The sequence below is a fragment of the Carya illinoinensis genome, chromosome 11 (genome assembly GCF_018687715.1).
Source record: "Carya illinoinensis cultivar Pawnee chromosome 11, C.illinoinensisPawnee_v1, whole genome shotgun sequence".
NCBI classification, from domain to species: domain Eukaryota; kingdom Viridiplantae; phylum Streptophyta; class Magnoliopsida; order Fagales; family Juglandaceae; genus Carya; species Carya illinoinensis.
Window position 1 is genome coordinate 36171670 of NC_056762.1, and position 25010 is coordinate 36196679.

A 25010-nucleotide genomic window follows, 5' to 3' on the forward strand; every position below is an offset into this window, starting at 1 on the left:
GGTGTGATGTGGTTGTTTGTCCAGAATTTATCATCATGTTGATTTATACTTTCTATTACCAAATCAAACTTCCCTCATCCCCGCAAGATTCCACAATTCCAGCAATCCCATGATTTGAGCTAATTAGCCGTTACACATATTTTGTACAGCATCTTTTTTCTTTCCATGTATACATTATTTCACTCAAGCATATATACGTGTATGAAATCAATGAATAGACAAGAGAAATATTTCCCACATTATGTTTCTTAACACTTTCTGTGAGACAAGTTGGGTCGTATTGGTGTTCATCAATATTCAGGAAAAAAAGAGAGAAGAAAACAGAGAACAGAAATGAAACCAGGAACTTCATATACTGATTTCTTCCAGTGGTTGCACTGCTAGCTACTCCTGTCAAAAATAAAGTAACTATCATCCATCACTGCAGAAGGAAATAAACCATGAGAGCTGTGAAGCTCCCAAAATAAAGTCGTGCAATGCACTATTCTTCACAACATCAATAAGACAAACAATCATGCGGTACGCCTCTGGATAAGTTCGAGAATCTCTCAAAGATAAAGCCACTGCAAAAATACATGAGAAGTTAGAACTATCTACATTTCCATACCCATAAAAAATATTCATGGACTAGGACTAACTAAAGAAATCGACCTTTATCGGGAATTCCTTTTTTTTTCAAGACTTGATTTTCGAATGAATTTTGTCAACTATACATTAAATTTACTCATGGAGCCACCACTTCACAAATTTTCCTATCTCATTGAAAAACCACCAGCAACATTATTGGCTTGTCTATATCATAGTCTATGCAATCATCAAAGCAAAGAACAAAATCAAATTTCTCACATCTACATGGTGCCGTTTGCATAGATAGTTAAGATTAAATGAAATTAGTTGAGATAAAAGTTGAATAAATTATTATTAGAATATTATTATTATTTTAAAATTTTAAAAATTTAAATTATTTATTATATTTTATGTAAAAATTTTAAAAAATTATAATAATAAAATAAAATAAAATATTTCTTATATCCAAACCCGTCTTCTCCAAGACCACTGCCGGATGATCATTAGTTAGGCTTCTTGCAGCCACCTGAGAGAGCTATAGTTACAACAAGAAGCATTTATTTATTGTGTCGTGCAACGTTTGTACGACGATTCATACCGAGATTCAACAATTTATAGTAAGTTATTATTATTATTATTTTTTTAAATGATAGTAAGTTTGAATAGGATATTTCACTAGTAATAAAAGAAAATATTCAATGCAAGTTGAATATGCAAAACCATGTACAAATGTCTTCTTAGGAAGGAAGCGTCATTCTACGAAGACAGAAAGGTCTACCAAAGAAATAGTGTAATTTTTCAGTTTTTTAATCTTAAATATTAAAAAAATGCAGATTTGGTGCATTTCTTCGATAGATCTCGCAGTCTACCTTGTAATTTATTCAAGTAAATTACCGAAAATAGAAAAAGTAAACTAACGGGGGAAACCAATCCTAGAGATTGACTAAATATACATGTAGTTAAATAGTAAATATTACAAAATAAGTTAATAATTGTTTCCATATTTTTGTAGCCAAGAATCAATAAGAGACTTGTGGCTTAACAACAATGGATAGTGTTGACTTATCATTCCCCCGCAAGATTGATTGGCTATTTAGGATACCAATCTTGGTCTGATGTGTAAGAAAGTGAAGACAAGGTAGCGGCTTAGTAAGAGAATCGGCAAGTTAGTCAGAGGTATGAACATAAGAAACACGTAGGCGACTTGTTGCAACTTGATCCCGAACAAATTGGAAGTCGATAGCAATGTGCTTCATACGAGAATGAAAGACTGGGTTGGCATAAACATATGTAACACTCACGTTGTCACAATAGATGTCTAGAGCAGGGGAGATAGGCACACGCAACTCTTGAAGAAAATTCATTACCCAATTGACTTCATCTACAATAGAAGCAATGGTCCGGTATTTTGCCTCGGTGGAAGAGTGGGTGACGGTCTTTTACTTTTTAGAACTCCAAGAGATGGGATTTACACCAAGAAAAATGACATAGGCAAAGGTTGAAGTCTGATCATTAGGATCACATGCCCAATTGACATATGCAAATGCATGAAGGCTTTGAGGAGAGTTCTTGCGAAGCATTATGCCATAATCAAGAGTCCCAACGAGATAACAAAGCAATTGTTTAACACTGGACTAATGAAATGTGGAAGGACAATGCATGAACTGAGATAGCTTGTTGATGACAAAGGAAACATTAGAATAAGTCAAGGAGAGATATTGTAAGGACCCAAGAGTTTGGCGATAAAAGGTAGCATCAGTCGGTGGAGAACCATCAAACAATTTAAAAGCTTCAGTAGTAGCAAGAGGTGTAGAAATAGGCTTGGCATCAACCATGGGAACACGATCCAAGAGGTCTCTTATATATTTCATCTAAGATAAAAACAAACCATTATAGGTAAAGTGAGCCTTAACCCCAAGAAACTACGAAAAATTACCAAGATCCTTTAGAGAGAATCGTTGGGCAAGAATAGTGATAAAGGCAGTCACATGAGCAGTGGAGGATTTAGTGATGACGATGTCATCAACATAAACAATAGATAAAGAACTGAAGTGGGAGAGTGGAGCATAAACAATGAGGTATCCGAATGAGAGTTGGTGAAGCCTTCGGAGATAAGAAAATTACGAAGTTTATGGTACCAAGCACGAGGGGCTTGCCAAAGCCCATATATAGCCTTTCGTAATCTACAGACATGATTGGGAAGGTCGAGATGGGCAAAGCCAGGGGTTGGTCCATGAATACTTCATCAAATAAAGAGCCTTGCAAGAATGCATTATTCACGTCAAGTTGGCGGAGAGGCCAACTATTAGTCATAGCAAGAGCAAGTAATAACTGAAGAGTTGCATGTTTGACAATAGGGCTGTAGGTTTCAGAAAAATCAACCCCAGATCGTTGATGAAAACCTTTAATTGCTAAGTGAGCTTTATAACAAGCTATTGATCCATTAGGATTCCTCTTAATTCTATAAACCCACTTGCACCCAATAACATTTTGTGTAGGGGTTCGTGGAACGAGAGACCATGTTTGATTGGAAAGTAAGGCATTGTATTCATCACTCTTGGATTGATGCATGATGTTGTTGGGCCTGTTTAAAGGTTAAGGGTTCACTGTTTGGAGAGACGGTGGTGTTGTGAAGATCAAGTAGGCGTTTTGGCTTTGTAATGTTAGGCGTTTTGGCTTTGTAATGTTATTACGTAGCCTGAGGTTCAGCTATGATGGGAGAAGAGTGAGAGGATATAGGAGATGAGACACTTACCTATGAAGGATTGGATGCATTATGAGATGGAGGCGTGGAGGAGGAGCCTAAGGATGAGGTATCCTGGTTCAGAGAATTAGACCTGCTAGAAGAAGACTTACCATGCGAATTAGAATGATATCTATGAAGGGGAGAATACACATTCTTGGCTTGAAGAGTAGAAGAGAGAGGCAGATAGGAGATATTTTGAGTACCCAAAATTAAGAGTGAAGAATTAGGAGTGATATCAAAAGAAGATACAAGAGTAGAAAATTTGGAAGATTCATGAATTGGTTTGGATAACCAAGTGTCTAAGGAAGGCAAGATGAAGGGCGACTCAGTATGAGAAATTTTATTATGGAAAAGGAAGGTATTTTCCACAATAACCAAATGTCTAGAGGTGAAGAGTTTATTTGGGGAAGGATCAAGGCAGAGATAGGCATGATGTGGAATTGAGTAGCCAACAAATACACAGGGACATGATCGTGGTTCGAGTTTGTGAGAGGAGTAGGGTCTTAACCATAGGAAACAAAGACAACCAAATATTTTAAGGATAAATAATTGGATGTCTGCTTAAAGAGATGAAAGAAAGGAGATTTACTATGTGTGACCAGATATGACATTCGGTTGATGAGATAAACTACAACTTGAAATGCTAAGGACTAATATTTGAGCGAAATATAAGCATGATGAAGCAAAGTTAAAGCAGTTTCAACAACATGACGATGTTCACGCTCAGCTATGCCATCATGTTCAGGATTATGAGAAGGAGATTTGAGATGATGAATTCTAACCCAAAGAAAGGAAATGACCGACACTAGGCCACTTCCATATGTATAAACTGCTTGGATCATTGTAGAAAAATAATGCTCAACAAGAGATTTAAACTGTTCAAACACTGAAGTAACAGCAGATTTATTTTTGATTGGATAAAGTCATGTGTATTTTGTAAAGTAATCTGCAAAGATAACGTAATAGCGAAAATTATCAAAAGAAATGAGAGGAGTAGGTCTCCAAACATCCATAAAAAGAATTACTAGAGGTCTAGAACAAGTTAATGAAGCAATGCCAAATGGAAGTTTGTGGCTTTTATTACATAAACATGCATTGCAAGAATTAGAAAAAGAGCTAGACTTAGATAAAGGTAGTTTATGAGAAGTAATAACTTGATGGAGGATTTTTGAGGACTGGGTGACCAAGACGATTGTGCTAGAAGCTAATGGTTGGAGAGGGAGGATTTGACCTAGTTGTCATGAGCGCCGAGTATTGTGGTGAAGAAGATGGTCTAGTTATTGAAGTTGGCCACTTATACACGTTTCCTCTACTCCGACCTCGCACCAAGATGCCCCTATGTTTAGATCGTTCACAAGAAAGAAATCAGGAAAAAATTCAATAGAGGTGTTATTGTGAGAACAAAATTGAGAAACAGAAAGAAAATTCTTCTTGATATTAGGTTCACACAAAACATTATTAAGTTTGAAAGTGGAATCACAAGATTTAAGAGTAGTAAATCCTATATAAGTGATAGGGACATCATTACCATTTCCAACCACGATATCTTCATTACCACCATACTCAGAGTGAATAGAGAGGTTCTGCAAGTCCAAGGTGATGTGATGAGAGGCCTCAGAGTCAACTATCTGACTCGACTGATTATCCGCAGTCTTATGAATTGTGAAGTTGGCTTATGACCAAGTGGAAGGTGAGGGACGTGATCGGCATACTGATAAAGGGTTAGAATTGCATAATTAAGTTGTTTAAATGAGTAATTTATTTTATCAAATAAGGATTGAGCACTTAATTATGCATCGAATTCTAATATTGAATGTTAAATTTATTGGTGATAATATTTTGCACATCAAAGTCTCATATTTGCTCTTGAAATACTTAAACTATAATATCGTTTCATTTATATATTGTAGGGCATTTATGGAAGGAAAGAAAGAATGGGACCTATGAGGAAATAGAAGAATTAATTATGGTTTTGTGAAACCTCATCTAATAGGAATCAATTGCACATCACGCTGGAGGCAACACGTTGGAGAAGGGGGGCTTCATCATTTTTTTTTTTATAGCTTTGCTTTATTTCTTTCGGGGGCAGACAGATGGTGATTTGGGTAGCCTTTTAGCATTTTATTGTTTTGGGTTCCAGACCTAGAGGTCTTCTTACTGAAGGCGGCTGGTTTTTGTCTTTCACATTTTTATGTTTTTGCTTTTTCGTTGGAGACCTTCAGCAGGAGTAGAGTAGTCTTTATTATTATTATTTTTCTTCTCTTTTCGTTTGGACGCAGGGCAGCTGGTTTTGGCTTTTACTTTCACTTTCTTTTTCCTTTAGCTCTAGCAATAGAGTAGGTTGGAGCTTTATTTTCTTTCTTTTTTGTTTAGTAGGGGGCGGCTGGCTTTTGGGCACTTGACTTTCAACTTGTTTTTTGTTCGGGCGCAGCAGAGGAGGAGGAGTTCTCAGCTTTACTTTTTTTTTTTTTTTTTTTTTTTTTCGTTCCAGACAGTTTTTTTTTTTCTTTTGGGTAGCTGGTTATTTCGTTGCAGAACTGGGCAGCTTATTTTATTTTTTTTTCTTCTTCTTGTTGTTTCGTTTTCGTTCAGCCGATATTTATTTATTGTATTTTTTTTTTTTTGGCATTTGATTATTTGCTGCACAGTAGCTTCTTCTCTATTTTATTTCTTTTGGTTACCATTATTTTTCTTACATTTATTTTCATAGAGTAACTTGAAATGTTAGGATTTATCATTTTAGAGCATTTTACTAATTTAGAGATGATAGGCTAGATTTTGGACTTGGGATTCAATGAGTAACCTATGATTGATTTGGTGTGGATTTTCTTTAATGTTATGTAATTTCAATGATTAACTTGGTAGATGATATTTCAGTTTACATTTAGAAATGATCGAAATTTTTTGTTCTTGGTTTAGATTAGTTGTAGACGTAAAGGCACAATTAATACTTGAACAAGTAACAAGACTTTGATGGTTTTCTTTCACTTTTTTATAATTGTTATATAATCTGTCAAGTAGTTTTATTAGACCAAGAATTATTGTTCATTGTTATATTATCCGACCATGACTTCTAGGGATAAGATCATGGTTGAGAGAATGTGAAAAGAGAAGTAAATCCATCTCCAAATCAATGGGTGAAAATTGTATCCCAAGTGTTTGTTTTATTGTTTTTTACAAGTTTAATTCATTTGCTACACATTTTCTCTAAACTTCTTAGTTTTGGTAATTTTAGAAACATAAATTCACATTTATTTTCATCTTTCATAATCGATACATTTTTTTTTACACAAAGGAAATCTCACGAACGCTTTGATAACTCTTTGTTCTTGTGGAATACAATCCTGGACTTATCCTTGTATTACTTTGACAGCTTCTATGCTTGGAAGACAAAATTATAAACTGATCACATACTTTGGCAGCATGACCAGGCGTATCACATAATTGACAAACAACTCGAAGTTGATTCTCGTTGAAGGTAGGCTGCCAATTCTGATTTGATTGGTTGGATGAGAATCCTTGAGTGTATGAGTTGTTGGAAGAATTTTGGTTTCCACGGTTTCCATAAGAATTTTTTTGTAATTAATTATTGTTGTCCTCGTGGTAGCCATTGTTATTTCCTCTGTATTTTGACTTTTTTTTAGAGATATTGGAGTTTCAATTTCTGCCCTTCTTGTTGTTTTGCTTATGTGAATATTGAGCAATGATAGAGGAGTCTTCTTTCATCGAGTCTAAGTGCTTGAGACTAGTTTCATAGTCTAGAAGCCTTTCGACTAATTTTTCAAAGGAGATGAGTGACTCTCTTGCATGTAAGGCAGCTTTAAGCTCTTGGTAGTCATTGGTGAGACTATTAAGCATATGAACTACTATTTCCCCATCACTCAAATCATGCCCAATCATAGCAAGGTCATCAATAATAGTTTTACCGGATTGCATAAACTCATAAATGCATTTTACTTCTCAATTAACCTTAGTGAGAAAGTCGATGAGACCAACCATATGAGTATTGGATTTGTTGGCGTAGGTAGTTTTGAGTTTGTGCCAAGCATCCTCAGCATTTTTACACTAAGACAATTGGCCCTGTTGGTCCAATGACAGCCATTTGGATGGCAAGGAGCAGTAGTCGATCTTGACGAATCCAAGCTTTGTACTCTGGATCATCGGCTGGTGGGCATGGATGAGTCCCATCTAGGACTCCCATGAGATTATACCCAAGGAGAAGGTTTGACTTCTGCAAGCTCCACATTGAATAGTTTCCTCCTTTGGACAATTTTTTAGGAATAAGTGTGGTTCTGTTAATCGAGACAACGTGAGAAAGGGAAGGGGATGGAGAAAAATTTGCACTACTGAACATAACCATGACTTCACTTGGTTCAGTCATGGCCGAAGAACGAAACGAGATGAAGAAAGAGACTAGGGCTCTGATACCATAAAGAGACAGTATGAATGAATGTAATTATGATTCTTTTAGTCTGAATAGTACAAGGCTTTATACAAGTAAATTACTGACAACAGAAAAGGAAACTAATGGGGGAAACTAATCCTAGAGATTGACTAAATATACACATACTTGAATTGTGAATATTACACAGTAATTACAAGATAAATAAAGGATTGTTTCCATATATTTGTAGCCAAGAATCATTGAGAGAATTGTGGCTTAATGTAAGGAACAATGGATGGTGTTGACCCGTCATTCCCATGCAAGATTGACTTGTCGTTTAGTATACCAATCTTGGTCTGATGAGTAAGAAAGTGAAGACAAAGCAATGGCTTAGTAAGATACTCAACAAGTTGGTCAGAAGTATGAACATGAGAAACATGTAAGCGACCTGTAGCAACTTGATCTCAAACAAAATAGAAGTCAAAAGAGATGTGCTTTATACAAGAATGAAAGACTGGGAAGGCATAAACATACATAGCACTTGCTCGATCTCCCATCTTGCAAGATTTCACTGTTGTTCCATGGTTCACTACCTTTAATCAGTAGGATATAGTTCAAGGTAGGTGAATACCACTCCGAAGGTCTGGTCGTCTTGGTAGTCTGTGAGTAGCAGTTGTAGGTGTAGACATCCCTAGATCACCAGATGTTGTATCCTTGTTTGTCACGCCTTTGATTCGCATCGTGGTCTTAGGAACCTTCCTCAAGCTTACCGATTCTTGAGAAACTGCAAAACTGACTTCCTTTTGCTTCTTTATCCTAACATTCATGTGACCAAGCCTGTTTTACATCAAATTTTTATTTCCTTGTAGATCACTAAACCCTGATATCTAATACAAAGTATCTATTCTCTTACCACAAGTCAATACCATCGCACCCTTTGTGACCTTCCACACACCTCCTGAAAACACAACTAAATGCCCATTATCGTCAAGCAATCTCACAAAGATTAGGTTTTTCTTTAGCTTTGGAACATGTATTACTTGCTACAAAGTCCACATATTCCTGTTTGGGAGTTTAATGTGCATATCTTCCACTGCATCCAATGCTTCACCAGCAGCCATATACATGTTACCAAAATACCAGCAATGTAGTTTTGCATGATCTCTCGATATGAAGTGGTATGGAATAAAACCCCTGAATCCAACATCCAATCATCAACTGGACTATGTACTACCAGAGATAAAACATCCTTTATTTCTTCGGTCACCACGTTTGTAGCATTGTCCTCAGTTTTATGTAGATTCCAGTAGTTTATTGCCCAGATCTCGGCTTGCTGCTGCCCCTATTTCTGGACATTGACTTGCCATGTCCCCTACCTCAATTGTCAATGTTTAGGGCAGAACCCAAACCTGAGAACCCGTCAGAATCTCTTTTGTTCACCTCCTCAGTAAGGATCAGATCTTGAATGTCGTTGTACTTCACCTTCATCTTACATGCAGAATTACTCACAACCATTCTTATGGTCTCCCAACTATTCGACAATAATGCTAACAGGGTCAATACTCGAATCTCATCACCAAACTCAATCTCAACTAACGATAATTGATTTGTGATAATGTTGAAATCATTCAAGTGTTGGGCAACCGACGTACCTTCTGCCATCTTGAGGTTGAATAGTTTTTTCATCATATGCATATTGTTATTCATAGATGACTTTTTATATATACCAGACAAAGCCATCATGAGATTCGTTGTAGTGCTTTTTTTAATAATGTTGTGCACCACTAATCTTAATAGGGTCAGTCGAATAAATCTCAGGAACTGTCGATCTAACAAGTTCCAATTCGTATCGTTCATGCTATCTGGCTTCTTTCTTAACAAAGGAAGATGGAGCCTCTTCCCATAGAGCTAATCCTTGATCTGCATCCTCCAATACCGAAGTCCATGCTGTTGAACTTCATGATCCCAATCTTCACTTCGTCTCCATCCATAATTCTTCGTTGAACCCGAGCCTAAAACTTTGACACTAATTGTTGCGAAAAACACCCAAGAACACACTAACGATGCAACAAGTACCAAACAATGAGAAAATAAACAATAAACAATCACACGACACTGAATGTATTTGGTTTGACAACGTGCCTATGTCCACGGAGCTACAGAAGATTTATTCAGTGGGAAGATGAAATACAAAGTGAGTTATAAGAGTTCCTTTCTCCTCACAATCACTACTCTCTCTAGTAAACTTCTCGTCCGATGTTCGCTCGAGCCTCGAGCATCGTGAGCGAACTCTCTGTCCAATATTTGCTTAAGCTATTTGTCAACCAAACTCTCTGGATACAGTTCACTCAAGTGCTATATTGAGCACAAGTCAAACAACCTCTCGACTTGGCATTTCCTCATCTCACAAACCAGACTCCACAATCCAACATACTGAGGATTAATTCTTTTTATTTTATTTTATTGTAATGCAAGATAATTCATTGACTTAAAAGAGAAAAACTCTAGTTCCAAACATATTACAAACATAAGGGTGGGTCTTTCCCACTATAAAACTGTAAAAGACAAGGAGGCATTGAAATAAGGGGTATGGCCCCATAAACTGAGTCGTCATTCTTGTTTTGCTTTCTGCAATCTGTGGGTCATATTGTACGCCATCATAGGGTAAAATGGTGTAGGAAATGTGTGGTCTTCTCGTGTGTCCAATGATGCAGCTCCAGGAGCAGATAAACAAACCATGGCACTGAACATGACGATAGGCATGGCTTAACCAAGACTATGATGGATTTACTTGCTAGTGTTTCTGGTTTTCTTTTTTTTAAAGTAATGCAGGAGAGATTCATTTTTCTATAACATTTCATCTAAAGAAAGAAGGTACAGACACTCAGACAGTGAAGTTTCTAGGTCTTTGTATCTATTAATTCAGGCAATTAAAGTAGGCCTCATCTACGCTATTGTCTGCTTGTTCTAGATGTTGACAGACTTTGACTTGGGCTGAGGTTTTGGTGGGTATTAGGTTCTAATCTTGCCAATCAACAAAAACAAAATATAAAGAATTTAATTTCCTTTCAATTAGGGTTTTCTTCTTTTAAAAAAATATCAGGGTGTGCTGGGATGTAGAATTAAGAGGAAATGTGAAATCGATTGCTTTCAAAGCTTGGGCCTACCATCACCATATGTTATATGTTATTAGATGATATTTATCTAAGTATGATCCTGTCTTTCTATATATATATATATATATATTGTAATAATCATGCATAATATTAATAAAAAGATAAAAGATATGAAATGAGGAATGGATAATCCCAATGAACACTCCATTATTACAAATACCGTACATGTAAAGAAAAAAAATATGATGAGGATTTTGTTGTCACAGTTAGAAATCGCAACCAATTACAATGCATCTTTTTATTTATTTATATGATCATATATTTAAACCTTCTGTTCAAATGTTGACATGCATGACGATTTATCAAATAGACTTTGTCCAGTTTGAATATATATAAAAAGTATTTTATCTCATTTCATCAGTATAATTTTATTTTAATTTTTATATAAAATGTAATAAATAGTTTAAATTTTTTAAATTTTAAAATAATAATAATATTAAAATATAATATTTTATTTAATTTTCAACTCAATTATTATCTTCGTGCACAAACTAGACTTGATTTGGTGGGTTGACTCCAGGGTCAAGTTAATATGTCCCATGCTGTTATTTTCTGGGAAAGTTCTCTTTTTTCTTTTTTTTATTTTTTATTTTTTTCCCCGAAAAAATCCCCTCCAGAGATTTCCTTCCCATGTTGCCGGGAGAATTTCTGTTCCACATACCAATTTTCAAGTCATTGGATAACTGCTTTCATGGAGCGTCTTTCTATTTTGTTTTTATTTCTGCCTCCCAGAGAATTTCCATACCGCATAACATTTATTACAAGTTCCAACGGTCGGCCTATCGAAGTTCCGAAAAAATAAAAAGGCCAGTAATTTTAGAAGTACACAGAATATCTTGTCCATATAGCCAAAAAAAAAATAATAATAATTACAAGTATAATTATGTATTAATATGTGCACTAATTTATTATGATTGGATAAAAAGTAAATTTTATTGAAAACAATACTAATTTAAAATTTAAGTATGAAGGAATCAGTATTGATACGCAGATTAGTACGCGATTTTGCTTATATGTAGCAAAACTCATAAAAAAAAAAAAAAAACTCATTCTGTACATTAAAGCCTGTTTGGAATTGCAATAGAAATCTTAAAAAATGTTTAAACAGTTTAAAAATTCTTTAATAAAAAAAAATAGGTTGTTTAGGTATTATGTATTTAAACACTTTTAATCTCAAATAAGTTAAACAGTACTTTTGAAAAAAAAAACATTAAACGTACTTTTTCGAATAATGCGGAACATAATTTGAATTTTTAAAAAACTGTCATTGGACGAAAATACCTATACAATTTTAAGTTATATTTTCTACTATAATCCTAAACATGACTCTGGAATTAAGGTGAAAAATATAGTTTATAACTTTAGGGCTTATAACATATAATTGAAATAATAAATCCTACTATTAAAAAATTATTTACTATTTAGTAACTATATCTTTAGAACACTTTCAAACATATTACGTTTGTTTGAAAATAAATTTAAAAAAAAAAACTTTATGAGGTAGAAATTATGATTATTTAAATTTTTAAAAATTATGATCATATTTTTAAAATTTGCAATTATCTTAAAATTATATGAGCATTTACGTTTATTGATAATCTTTTTAAAATTCGAATTGTATTTCGTATTATCCGTAAAAGCACACTTGAAAAAAAACAATATGTACTTTTTAGTTTATTTAAGATTAAAAGTATTTTAATATGTAATGTTTAAACAATTTAATTTTTTCCATTAAAGAGTTTTTAAAAGCTTTTAAACATCTTTTAAGATACTTACGACAACTCCAAACAGCCCTAAGTCTATGATATATAATCATTCGCAACTTGCAAATATATATTACTACAGAGTATTGGTTGTTTGGTTCCTTTACGCCAATAACCACTTTACTAATCTCGTCATTTATTGGTTAATCAATCAATTAATAGTTTCTGTCAGGCTATCAGCATCATCATCCTGTCTATCAGGCTTGAAATACTTGCTTTCAGTTCCTTCAAAAGAGCCAATTTTTTTCTGACATTCTCCTGTACTGCTTTTAGTTCTTTGAAATATTGGGTTAATCAAGGTTCCTGAGTTGGGATCATAATAAAATCTATATATATATATATATATAATAAAAAATTAATAATTAAAAAAAAAATGGTGAAAAGGATCAAGTACTAACAAGAGATCTCTTTAAATCCAATTCCATTTATTCATTTTTCCCTGGAGTCTGTAGGTAACCCCACTATCCCACTTTCTCCTGTAGTCCTCAGCAAAGTTTTGAAATCCGTTCTGGAGATCATTCCGGTCGAGACACTGGAACAAAATATTTCGATACCGGTACGTTTCGGTATACCGTTTCGGGATTAATTATATATTATATATAAATATTTATATGTATATATAAACTAACAATTAATCAAATAAATACATATATATATATAAGTGTGTGATATGTATATGTGTATATATATAGAAGAATTAAAGATTTATAAAATGAATATATATTGAAAAAAATCATAAACTTGAGTTAAGACACAAAAATAAAGGAAAAAAAATTTAAGAATATACAGATTATTAAAAGTAACAATATTTCTAGTGCACGGAAAGAGGTATTTGAATTCTAAAAGTACAATTTTATTCATTATTTTTCAACTTATTTACAAGAGAGTTTTTTTTTTTTTTTTTTTGGGACCGGAATTACTATTCTGGCCGGAATACCGGAATTCCGGTCGGAATTGACCGGAACGGCCGGAATTTGACCGGAACGGCCGGAATATGACCCGGAATGGAATAGACACCTATCCGGTTCCGGCACGAAAAATTCCGGCCATTCCGACCGGAACGGAACGATTTTTAAAACCTTCGTCCTCAGCATTGAATTTCAATGACATTCCCCTCATAAATTTTGTACTGTTTGAGGAATGTTTTACAATTGAGAGCCTGCATAATACAATAAAACTCAAATCATACAGATTTCCGTTTCATCACCAAAGCATTCAAACTCTCACAGCCGTTTCCCTCAAACCTCACAATCAGCAGATGACACAGTTATTTGGATAGGGATCTGGCACGTAATAGTATTCGACCGTGTGATGAGGATTAGGTCCTTTATCATCCTTCTTATCATCTTTCTTCTTATCATCTTTCTTCCCATCATCTTTCTTCTCCTCTTTTGCAGGCCCAACTGTCAAAATTTCTGTGAGACGCCAAATTTTTCTCACTTTTTTAACAACACACACTGGGTCTACCTCCCCAATAACTGTCAGCTTTTTATCCTTCATGTTCATTTCAATCGAATCAATACCTGCAAATGTTGTTGAACAGAGCAGAAGGAGATGACCATTAGTAAAATAAATTGAGACATTCCTCCCCCACCCCTTTACCACCTGAGGTAAAACAAATCACCATATAAAATGGATAATCCAAAATAAATAAATTAGTAACTTGATACAGAACTAGAAGTCCTCATCATGTAGGAAATAGATATTCCTTACATCAAATTATTACAGAAAAATGCGATTGATTGCCCCAATGATAGTGGATATAGGCAGGAAAAAGAATAGAAATAAAATGAAATCATCTGAATCACATAAGTCCGATTATTCGATTCAACCTAATTCCAATGGTTCAGTCCACTCTGAACTTCAAAAAAAAAAAAGGAATTATGAAACGGAAATAACACAATCAATATGGTTCCTTGTCTTTTGCTAAAACAGAGGTAGTGGTAAAACGGTTTAAGTCAATACCTGTGAGGGTGGAAACTGCACTCATGGCCTTCTTTTTCTCCTTGTCATCGTGCAAGTCCAGCTTCAACACAACTTTCTGCAACCACAAAATATATATTATATTTCAGGGATTTGAGACAAAGAAAGAAGACCATGATCAAACAGAAACAGTTAAAATATCTGCATAAACAGAGAAGATCATCCCAAGTTTGCTAAGTTTCAAGAGCCATGACAAGAACAATGAAGGAAATGATGGAAGGAAACAATGAATTCTGGAATAACAACAGCAAACCACATCAAGAATTCTACTGTATAAGAACTGCCGTGCAAACTTATTTTATCAAAGTCTTGGAAACAGCCTAGATGTTAGCTAAGCCAATAGAATATCAGATTGGCATGGAATTAGGAAACCTCACCTTCATTTCCTGGGTCCAAAGTTCTGACAAGGACTTGATTTAACTAATCAGATATTAAATTTACGATACAAAGACAGGCAGAGATTATACAAGAAGAAGAAGAAGAAGAAGAAGGAGCAGAGAGAGAGAGAAAATCTCAAGACTTTCTTTTCGTTGAACAAGTATTGGAGGATGAAAGCACCTCAAATATTTTAACTAGGTAGGCCTGATACTGATGTAGCACCAAAACAATTCTAATAATTACAAGGTGAGATAGAGTAGCCAATGCCTTGTTCAATAAGGAACCAATCGGTCTTGGACACGAAGTCTTGGTCGTCGAAAGTTAACGTATAATGCCGTGTTGTACTCTCAAGAAACAAAGAGCAAGATGAATTTAATTTTACAGCCTTCTTTAAAAATAAAAAAAAAATACAGAGCAACCCTACCTCCCCTTCACTCTCCTCCGTAATGTGCGAATTGAGACTGTTTGCATATCTAAGCGTACGAAACATTCTTGAAGGGTGTAAAATATGAGCTAATTAAGAGTATACCCGATAAAAAGGGTCGTTTAATGTTCTTTTTTCCTCTGTTTCTTTTTTTCTTTTTTCTCGTCCATGCCTTGTTTAACAAGGCAAAGAAATGATTAATTGTGTTTCGTTCCGTATATATTACGCGTTTGGCCAGTAAGTCAATGAGTACCCAAGCATAGTGAATAAATTTCACACAACCAGCTTAGATGTGTAACTAGTAGCAATACATGCCAACCTTGAATTTGCATACATTTTCTAAGACCTTTTTTTTTTTTTTTTCTAAACTCAACAAGGAGTTGAAAACCCATACGTTAATAATGCCAACATTTTAATTTTCATTTAACTGAGGTGCTTTTGTGCCGGCAATTTATACATCAATCATTAACTCTATGATTTCATAACTGCATATATAATTGTGTGTATTTTGGGTGGTAAAGCAAAGTAAAGCAACCTGCTCCAACCATTTCCTTACAGTCTCCATCACTTGATAATTCAAAGACGGGGGGCGTTAATTAAGCTTGAAATAGATTGTCTTTATATCCTGTCCCATATGTGACAGAGAGTCCTCACTTATAACGCTTCTTTCTATCTGTGGGATCCTACCTTATTCAATATGCTGATAACGTCTTACACGTGGCTTGGGACACAAATACGATAGGCCTTTTTCTTCTTCTTCTTCTTTTTTAAGCAACATATGCTACGATAGGCCTTTTTCATGAGAAGTAACGTGGATGTCAGTTTTGTTTTATTTTAAAACTAAGTTAAAAAGACATCAAAAAGGAAACCCAAAGAGAAAAGACATTAGTTTTTTAAGGTGTAGCCTACAACAGCAGAGAGTTTTAAAAAATAATAAGAGCACTTTCATCTGATGGGCAAGTAGAAACTCCCATATTTGAACAACTTTTAATTAAGGTCAGCTACGTCTGTATATGGTTGGCGTCTGTTTCATATTTTATATGTTCATAAACTTGCACCGCCTCTGGTAGTGTCACTAATATAATGTCTTCTGAAAATGAAGTTTTTGGATTGGTGGCTTTGGACAATTTTTTCAATGCCGGCCTTGCTCAAAACCTAGACACATGAATTGAAAATGGCCACAAGTTTTCTAGTCATGACGATCTCAATTCTTAGAATTGCACGTCACTTTTTTTGTTTTTTAGCCTATGCATATGTCACTTTGTACTAGACTGACTGCTTAGCACTGCTGCCAAACAATAATTGACTCTCCGAGGCAATAAGAAATTTGGTGCCCCGGGCCGCAGGGGGCAGGGGGTGCGCCGGGGCAGGGGGCAGGGGGTGGTGAGTTTCATGTTCAATATCTCTCGATAGTTTTGGTCGTAATGTCTGGATTAACATGTTTTTCCTACTACTAATCTGTAATTATTTTAATATGAAAGCATACAATTACGATCCAATCTTACCATTTGTCCTGTTGAGCTTGGATCGCAGGGGACTATTAAGGCAGCTAACGCATCTCCTCAAAAGGAATCCCGCAATGAAATTCAGGAAGCATCTGGACGCTCTCTACACCAGCAGAATTGATACTAGTGGTCCCAAGTTTGTTTAGAAATTCACAATGGAATTCTGTGTAAATGAAATCCACTTTCATTTGAGTAGTCTGTATAAATAAGTCCAAGGTGACCGATATACTTGTAAAAATATTGTGGCATAGAAATATGTCTTTCAGATCTTTCCTCAAACATCTACTCTGCATATCCATTCTTTTCCTCATCAATAGAGAATGTTATTAAAAAAAATCCTATATAGAAACGTAACAAAGATAGATTCCTCGACTTTATATTTTAACTGAGTCAACTTAAGAGTTTTAAGTTAATGATTCGAGTGACTATAATTTCAATAATCCGGGAAACTGATATGGTCTACTAGAAGTCAGAAAGGCCTGTTAGGCTCAGGCATATTGCTTGTCTTAATAATCACCATATTCCTCCTGAGTATAATCAATAAAATTTACGAGATTGTTCACTTTAAAATATGTATTTTTTAAAATTTAAAATGTTTTCTATTTTGTTGTACTAGCTACTCTACCATCCACGGTATTTTAAATTTGGGGATTAGAAGTTTCCTCGGAACTGTTGCTTTCAAGAAGAACACCTTTCAGTTTACCTGTGAACTAAGAATATACCAATCGTCTTTTGTCAATAGCAGATAAATAAACACATATACGCATGCAGAGAAAGAGGCAGACAGTTAGACATTCGAACGAATTATAGTACCATAATCAATCCAGAAAGTAGCTATCTTGAGATCAAGATTTCCAATTTCAATTGCCTCTCCAACTGTTCAAGGAAAAAATATTAATTAATGCCTGGTATCAGAGAATACCTAACACTTGAGGTTACCGTTATCCCAATAAAATTGCAACCATATTTTTCTTGGGCTACCTTCATACTCCAATACCCTTGATTAAAAATATGGAGATAATCCTACCTGGAAATAATAAGCGACATGAATCAACAAATAAGATGATTTGGAAGGGAGAAAAGGACACTGATAACAAACAATGTTATGTCGTGGAAATTAAGTCCAAGAAAGGACACTGCGACATACATGTGAGTTTGGGCGCTTAATAGTAATGCTGTAATGCAATGCTGTGCTGATCAACGAGGATGATCCACACATTCAACTTGTGCTGTACGGTCATACATCTGTTCGTTAACCACATGTATTTTCAGATTTAAGTAAGATCCTTGCAGCATAATTTGAGGGGGAAAAAATATATATATCTTTAGTGGGAAAGCTACAACGTCTCCAAATGCAAAAATTGCAGGAATACTAGTCCAGAAATGGCCATCAACCTGAGATCTAATATGGCAAACATATCATGTCTAATGTAGTGTGCTTTATATATTTATTGACCTAAGCTTACTGACTGAGTTGCTGTTGTAGACGAACTTATTATCATGACCTGTGAAAAAAAAATAATAAGACTATTTTGATTGTGTAAGCTTGGAAACACATTATTAGAGTTCCAATTGTGCTGTATGGTCATACATCTGTTCGTTAACCACATGTATTTCAGATTTAAGTAAGATCCTTGCAGCATAATTTGAGGGGCAAAAATATATATATATATATCTGTAGTGGGAAAGCTACAACGTCTCCAAATGCAAAAATTGCAGGAATACTAGTCCAGAAATGGCCATCAACCTGAGATCTAATATGGCAAACATATCATGTCTAATGTAGTGTGCTTTTATATATTTATTGACCTAAGCTTACCGACTGAGTTGCTGTTGTAGACGAACTTATTATCGTGACCTGGGAAAAAAAAAAGAAGAAGAAGACTATTTTGATGATGTAAGCTTGGAAACACATTATTAGAGTTCCGATTGCCAAAAGTAGTTCAAGTCAAATCTTCATTGATTTTCACTGCTTAAGACTACTTTACAATTAGGCTCACCTGTATTCCACCCACAATGGTGTTTAAGCCCACCCTTCCAAAAGGACTGACAGCTGGTTTTGCACCAATGACAATAATTACCCACAAAAGGTGAAAAGCATTTTTTATTTCATCAACTTCTCAATCTTGCGCTCTTATGTTTCCAAAAAGCCAGAGCAAATTTCATTTTCATGAAATTATAAAATGTGGGGTGCATGATGGGAAAACTTGTGAAATGAGTAAAATATAATTCATAAGCATTACCGTGTCTTCTGCTTCTACGGTAGATCCGTCCTCCAGTTTGAAAGTAGCTACAAGTCCATCAGAACCAGCTTCTCTAAGTTCTTAATGGAGACACCTTGGTAAACAAGTAGACAAGACATAAAGTCTCTTTTTATGGCTATAATCAAAAGCAGCTACTCACTAGATAAACACATAATACCAATTTTACACAAATGATTTGTGTGTGTGTGTGTGTGTGAGAGAGAGAGAGAGAGAGAGAGAGAGAGAGAGCAAGAATTTGACACCATTCTCCTGATAGAGTTCATCATATCTCGAGGCTAGAGAAGGAGTAAATAGTCTTTGCAAGAGATAATTGTCTGGGAATATGATCTTTATATTTTAAAAGAAAAAGTAAGAGTTATCACCATGTTAAAAGAATAAATAGCCTTTGCTTTGTTCAACAACACATGAAGAATACAAGTAAAACCGAGATGGATGGGTGAAATAGAGGCTCTACTGAAATGTCATGTCATCAAGTTCTCCCATCATATAAAAGAAAACATTTCACAAGGTGCTCATCGGATGAAAGATACTTTACTATATACCACTGAGCGATCCAAACCAATACCGGCACAAAAATTGAGGATCTTCAGAACGAGAAAACAGAACTTTAGAAAGTGCATTTGAGAAAATAATCCAAAATGCTAGAGTTGCCAGGTGCTGTCTGAGCAGAGGCTTAGATACATCAAACAACAATTATGCCCAGCAAATATGAATATAAATGATAATAAGTGGTGAAAGTCCCCACGTTTTCCACCATCATCAACTAAGTCCATCCCTACCTATCATAGAATCAACAGATTGGACAGCATGCAAGTTTCCAACCAACAGCTGCAGCAGCAACCTTCATTCCCTTTCCTAAAAATTAAAATGGGAAGTTCATATAAAACAAGGAATAAGCAGATTCTAACAATAATGCAATCCTTAACAACTATGCAGTCCACAATATTAGGGATTAAGCCAGGATTTATGTAGAGGGGGAGGCTGAAGGATATATAAAAATTTGTAGGTAACCAAAATTCAAAGTTACTTAAAAGCATGCAAAAGTATATAGAAAGTTTCAAGCTCGAATATAGAATAAAAAATAAAAATATTTAGTATTCAAATTGATCTCAATGTTCTCTCTACGAAAAAGGTCAGTAATTATCACATTCCTTCCCAATAAGCATGTGTATGATTTATTCATATTTATGATTAAAAAATTCACATCTAATATTTTTTTTACAAAAATCTCTGATGAAATAATGAAAATGTCAGAATTTTGAATAAAATGTCTGAAAATTTATGAATTTTAGCCTGTGAAAGCTCGGTATGCTCCACATATCATTACAAGAGTTGACATCTGAAAATTCAACTATTTCTACAGCTGATTGATTCACTCCTCTGAGTAATTGTCGTAGAAGGCTTTTGAGATGATAAAAATTTGAAAGAAAATAAGTATGTTTCATTCTGGATTAAAAAAAAAGATGGCATCTCTGTGGTATCATTTATAGAAGTTTCTGAATTTTTAATTTTCAGACTTCCACGCAAATGTTTAAATATAATACCAAAACAAAACCAGAAGAAAGGTGATTAAAAAAAGGAATGAACAAGAATTTACCAATGATGGTACTGGTGAATCAGCAACTGCATCATCCCGGATATAGTTGACCCCAGTTAGGTTTCCTCCAAATTTCTCTGAAAATCTGGAAAAATTAGTCAAGAATGAAACTTGGTTTGAACCATTTACATGCATAAACTAAAAGCATTGTAATTAGTCGGTAATTCAAAATTTCAAAAGTACCTTGACTTTGAGGCCGTGGATCCTGTGGCTGCTATAATTGATCCATATTTAAGCAGCCTGCCTGAATTGGTCGTGAATGTTTGCTTCTCAATATCGACATTTGTTACAAGACCTTCATAAAACATCCAAGAGGAAAAGAGAAAAGCTTTGAAAATTACAGATAGCATGCCACAACATAAATTATGAATTTGCACCTCAAAATAAATTGGAAAAGCTCCTGTTTCTGCCTAAGCTCTATCTTCCAAATTTCCACGATTATGTGAAAGTTCATGCATGAGTTTTTTCCCTTAATTCTTAGAAAAGTTCAATAACATTATACATAGTTCAGTGTAACAGTTCTGAAGAATACCTCTATCCCTTTCTCTTTATACCAATCTGTTTGTCTTTCCCCACCAGGTACAACACAGGTATGGAATCCCTACATTTAACATTCAAAAGAAGAATATTTCCTAATCATTACCGACGTTAACAAAAAAATCATCTTTTTATTATATATGCTATTTCAAGCTCAATATATCAAAAGTGAACTACGCATGTACTAGGCTGAAGTATTTCCATGATATTGAGAATATGCGTGATGCATTGAGCTGTTCGAGTCCAAAAACAGTATGATTAACCCACCGGTTAAGCCTTAGAAGAATTAAACAAAAACTCCGAATAAGAATTTCGGAGCATTGGGCATATTAAGAAGTGCAATGAGAAGTAAATAATAATCCTCACAGCTAATCGCGGTGGCTTCTTATCTAGAGTAAACGAGTAAGCTTCCGTTAAAGTTGGCCGCTCATAAGGCGCCGATGGCTGCGAAACGGACAAGCCAAGAGCTTTCATATTATCATTTGCACTCAGTGGCCAAGCAAATAAATCTAAAATGGAGGCAGACTCGCCTCTTTAGACAAAATACAGAGTCGTCCATAGGCCATGCCGTGTTCGACGGAAAGTACGACTCGCGTATCAAGCCGCATTGCAACCTCCAACAATCACAATTCACAAATCTAGTAAAACCATATTTGATAAGACTCTATTTCTAACCTCAACTCAAATTAATAAATCACAACTCACTGATCAATCCGAACGAAGAAGGCCGGAGAGAAGGATTAAGAGCAACACATTGAGGGCATCATAGTGATATCCCGTGCTTCGGTGGCAACGAGTTGGATATGGACGCCATTAATCTACGAACTGAAGCTCCTTAAAAAAATTCGGAAACAAACCGTATAATTAAGAACTTAATAACCAAGAAGAATAATAAATGCATTAGAGCGGAGGCGTTGAGCTAAGTTTGAACCTGAAGACATAGGAGTCGGAGCTTTATCTGTTGCGTGAGATTGCTACCGTGCAAGAAATAGTCGCGGGGGGGGGGGGGGAAACAATGCTGAGATACGGGGATTCTGAATTTGTTCATTGCGTTTTGTTGTTCGAGCAGGTCGTTAGGGCCCACGGGCTCTTCGGAACTGACGCAACGTGTCGTCCATACCGGCAGCCCCTGAATACGACAACGTTTTACAATTTCCATGTCTCTTTCGGGTAAAACTGTAAATGTCTCAATCCTTATACGTCACACATTACACTTGCGTATTCATATGAATTCCGACAGCTTTTGTCCGGATTAGATCTGGGTATAAAGTTGCAGGTCTGTTTGGGTGATACGTGTTTCTACACAACAATTTGATTCTCGAAGATCTGACGTGCTTCGAATCAAATTGTTGTCTCCCATATTCATTCCCAACCTCATCTCAAGCTCTCCTGCAGTCCTCTACTGTGCATTAGTAGTATTGAAGCTTAGCTTGTAGTTGCGACAAAATATTGGAAATTGGTGATTGTGCAACGTTTTTTTATAGCTTCTCTTCTTCCCATGCCACCTTCTTTTTCATCAAAAGTTACATTTGAATAGTTAAAAAGACTTTTAAAAAAAAAAAAATCTTAAAAAAGTGTTTAAAATATGTTTTTAAAAAATTTAAGTATTAAATATGATATCCCAATTTTTTTTAAAAAGTTCTACAAAAATCTTTTTAAAAGTTTTAAAAAGACATTTAAATAAAAAACACAAAAAACAAAAAAATAATAAACCTGAATTTCCAAGTTTACATCCGGTTATTGTTTAGATTTTTTCAAATTTATCCGATTCGGTCCAGTTTTTAAAATCTAAATATGAATATGGTTATGATTGGGTATCTAGATCCGAATCTGTGTCCGGTTCTACATCCCTATTTCGTTAGACAAAAGATGTGATAATAGAAGCATTTGCTTTTTACCTTGTGCAGTGCATTAGGATGGAAAATTGAAGTTGTTAAGAATACGATTTGGACAGTGAATTGAGACGAAATAAAATAAAAATTAAAAATTAAATAAAATATTATTAGAATGTTAATTTTTAATTTTAATTTTATTTTTAAATTAAAAAATTAAATTATTTATTATATTTTATATAAGAGTTTAAAAAATTATAATAATTAAATAAGATAAAATAGATGAGTTGAAAGTCCCTTTCAATCTAGCCAGACATGGAATGAAAAACAATAGATGAATTGTTTCTATATTCTAAATTTGTTCATCCTCTATCGTATGCGATGATGTGTCATATTTCTATGTATTATTTTCTATCAACAACTTAAAATAACATCCATTTAAAATCTGTCTGCATCACTAAAAGTGATTGAAGATTACAAATATTAAGATAGGAAAAAATATTTCTCCAATTATTAACAAAATAATCAAATTTTTCTCGATAATCTTAATTCTTATTATCATCTCGCCTGCGATACAAATTCTTTTTTGTTCAATGTAACTTCTAGAAGAAGTACTCAATTCCGTCATTGAGTTTTTTACTTTTTGCCTATCAAAATAGTTAGTCTATTAATCCCTTGATAATAACCTTAATGATACATTATGAGTAATATTATGTATAATTATAGATTATGTAAATACTGTATATTCATTTTAAAAAATAATAAAATTTATTATTAAAAAACTAATTTTTTATGTGAATCCGAGATTTACATATTTAAAAAAAAAAAACGCAATACTTGCTCATATTTAAGGATCATTTATTAGAAGGAAAATTTTATACACTATATTACTATCTCACTTTCATTCTATTAAGTAAGATGTGTCATATTTATCATTATTAAATAATTATTTATTGCATACTTCTTTATCATTCAATAATAATGAATGTATCATATTTTATTTAGTGTAATAAAAATAAGATGAGGGTAATGAAAGTAGGTGATAAAAATAGGATGCTTCTTTATCAAAACGTTTGAATATTAAAGGTGCTGTACCCCATCTATTTATAAGGGATACTAACCATGGAACATCAAGGCCGAAGGAATAGCTATAAAACGTGCTTACACATACGCTCGTTTGAAATTAGATATAAGATGGGATGGTTTTATATAAAAGTTAAAAATAAATACAAATCACATCAAGGGTTAGAACTTAATTAAAACGATTCAACAGAGATTCTATGGTTTGAAATAAAGTTTGAAATATGCTATTAATGATGGTCACATTGATAATTCTTAAAAATAATATTGGAGATGATTACTTAATTTAAAAGGTCATAATCTTAAGCATGGTTATCCATTTGAAATTACTTTTACCATTTTATATAATTTTTTTTAATTGAGAGTTGAAAAAAACAATTTTACTGTTTACAATAGACATTGAATGAAAAGATGCAATTTTTTTTATGCATTAATCTACTTAAATGAAATAATATATATGATTGCTCTTAAAGATCATTAAATTTTCCTCCAAAAATTTGGTTAGTATCAAAATTTTGAATACTGTTTTGATGACTATTTTGGTTAAGATACTGGAATTAAATATTTTAATTTTGATACCGTTTTGGGATAGTTTATATATAGATAAATTAATTATATATGTATAAATTATATTTCAAAATAACATTAATATAAGTCTTGAAAAGTTAAAACACATATTTATAAAACTCAATAATATTTCGAAGTTCTCAATCCAAATATTTAAACAAATAATCACTCATCTTCATCATGAAAATGAGAGTAGGAATTTAATTT

The 25010-nt window shown here is 34.1% G+C and overlaps 2 protein-coding genes and 1 long non-coding RNA gene across 5 annotated transcripts; all 3 read right to left on the bottom strand.

Moving 5' to 3' along the window:
• Positions 1-13723: 13723 nt before the first annotated feature.
• On the bottom strand, positions 13724-17162 carry LOC122282672 (heavy metal-associated isoprenylated plant protein 39-like). Of its 3 annotated transcripts, none has more exons than XM_043094643.1 (3): positions 16927-17162; positions 14602-14677; positions 13724-14159 (listed from the first exon to the last, which is right to left on the bottom strand). In XM_043094643.1, the coding sequence occupies exons 1-3, from the start codon at positions 16927-16929 to the stop codon at positions 13888-13890; spliced, it is 351 nt and encodes a 116-aa protein (XP_042950577.1). In that variant the 5' UTR covers positions 16930-17162; the 3' UTR covers positions 13724-13887. The 3 variants fall into 3 exon arrangements, with proteins under 3 accessions (XP_042950577.1, XP_042950575.1, XP_042950574.1); XM_043094641.1 differs by lacking the exon at positions 16927-17162 and adding an exon at positions 14997-15218; XM_043094640.1 differs by lacking the exon at positions 16927-17162 and adding an exon at positions 14866-14892.
• On the bottom strand, positions 16971-21798 carry LOC122282443 (monodehydroascorbate reductase, chloroplastic/mitochondrial-like). The gene is made up of 5 exons (XM_043094396.1): positions 21691-21798; positions 21320-21388; positions 20971-21053; positions 20788-20872; positions 16971-17123 (listed from the first exon to the last, which is right to left on the bottom strand). Exons 1-5 carry the CDS (start codon positions 21796-21798, stop codon positions 16971-16973), a joined length of 498 nt encoding a protein of 165 aa, XP_042950330.1.
• Positions 21799-21848: 50 nt separating this feature from the next.
• LOC122282673 lies at positions 21849-22373 on the bottom strand. Its single transcript, XR_006230440.1, has 3 exons — positions 22256-22373; positions 22030-22158; positions 21849-21938 (listed from the first exon to the last, which is right to left on the bottom strand). It is a non-coding gene; the product is annotated as an uncharacterized LOC122282673 (long non-coding RNA).
• Positions 22374-25010: the final 2637 nt, after the last annotated feature.

Excerpts from the sequence above, each read along its gene's own strand:
- LOC122282443 (XM_043094396.1), bottom strand. The coding sequence starts at position 21,798 with ATGAAAGCTCTTGGCTTGTCCGTTTCGCAGCCATCGGCGCCTTATGAG. Across the intron at positions 20,873-20,970 it reads TCCACGGCCTCAAAGTCAAG|ATTTTCAGAGAAATTTGGAG; the intron begins GTACTTTTGAAA and ends TAATTTTTCCAG. Across the intron at positions 17,124-20,787 it reads ATTCACCAGTACCATCATTG|ACTACTCAAATGAAAGTGGA; the intron begins GTAAATTCTTGT and ends TTATTTATACAG.
- LOC122282672 (XM_043094640.1), bottom strand. Across the intron at positions 14,160-14,601 it reads TGCAGTTTCCACCCTCACAG|GTATTGATTCGATTGAAATG; the intron begins GTATTGACTTAA and ends CAACATTTGCAG.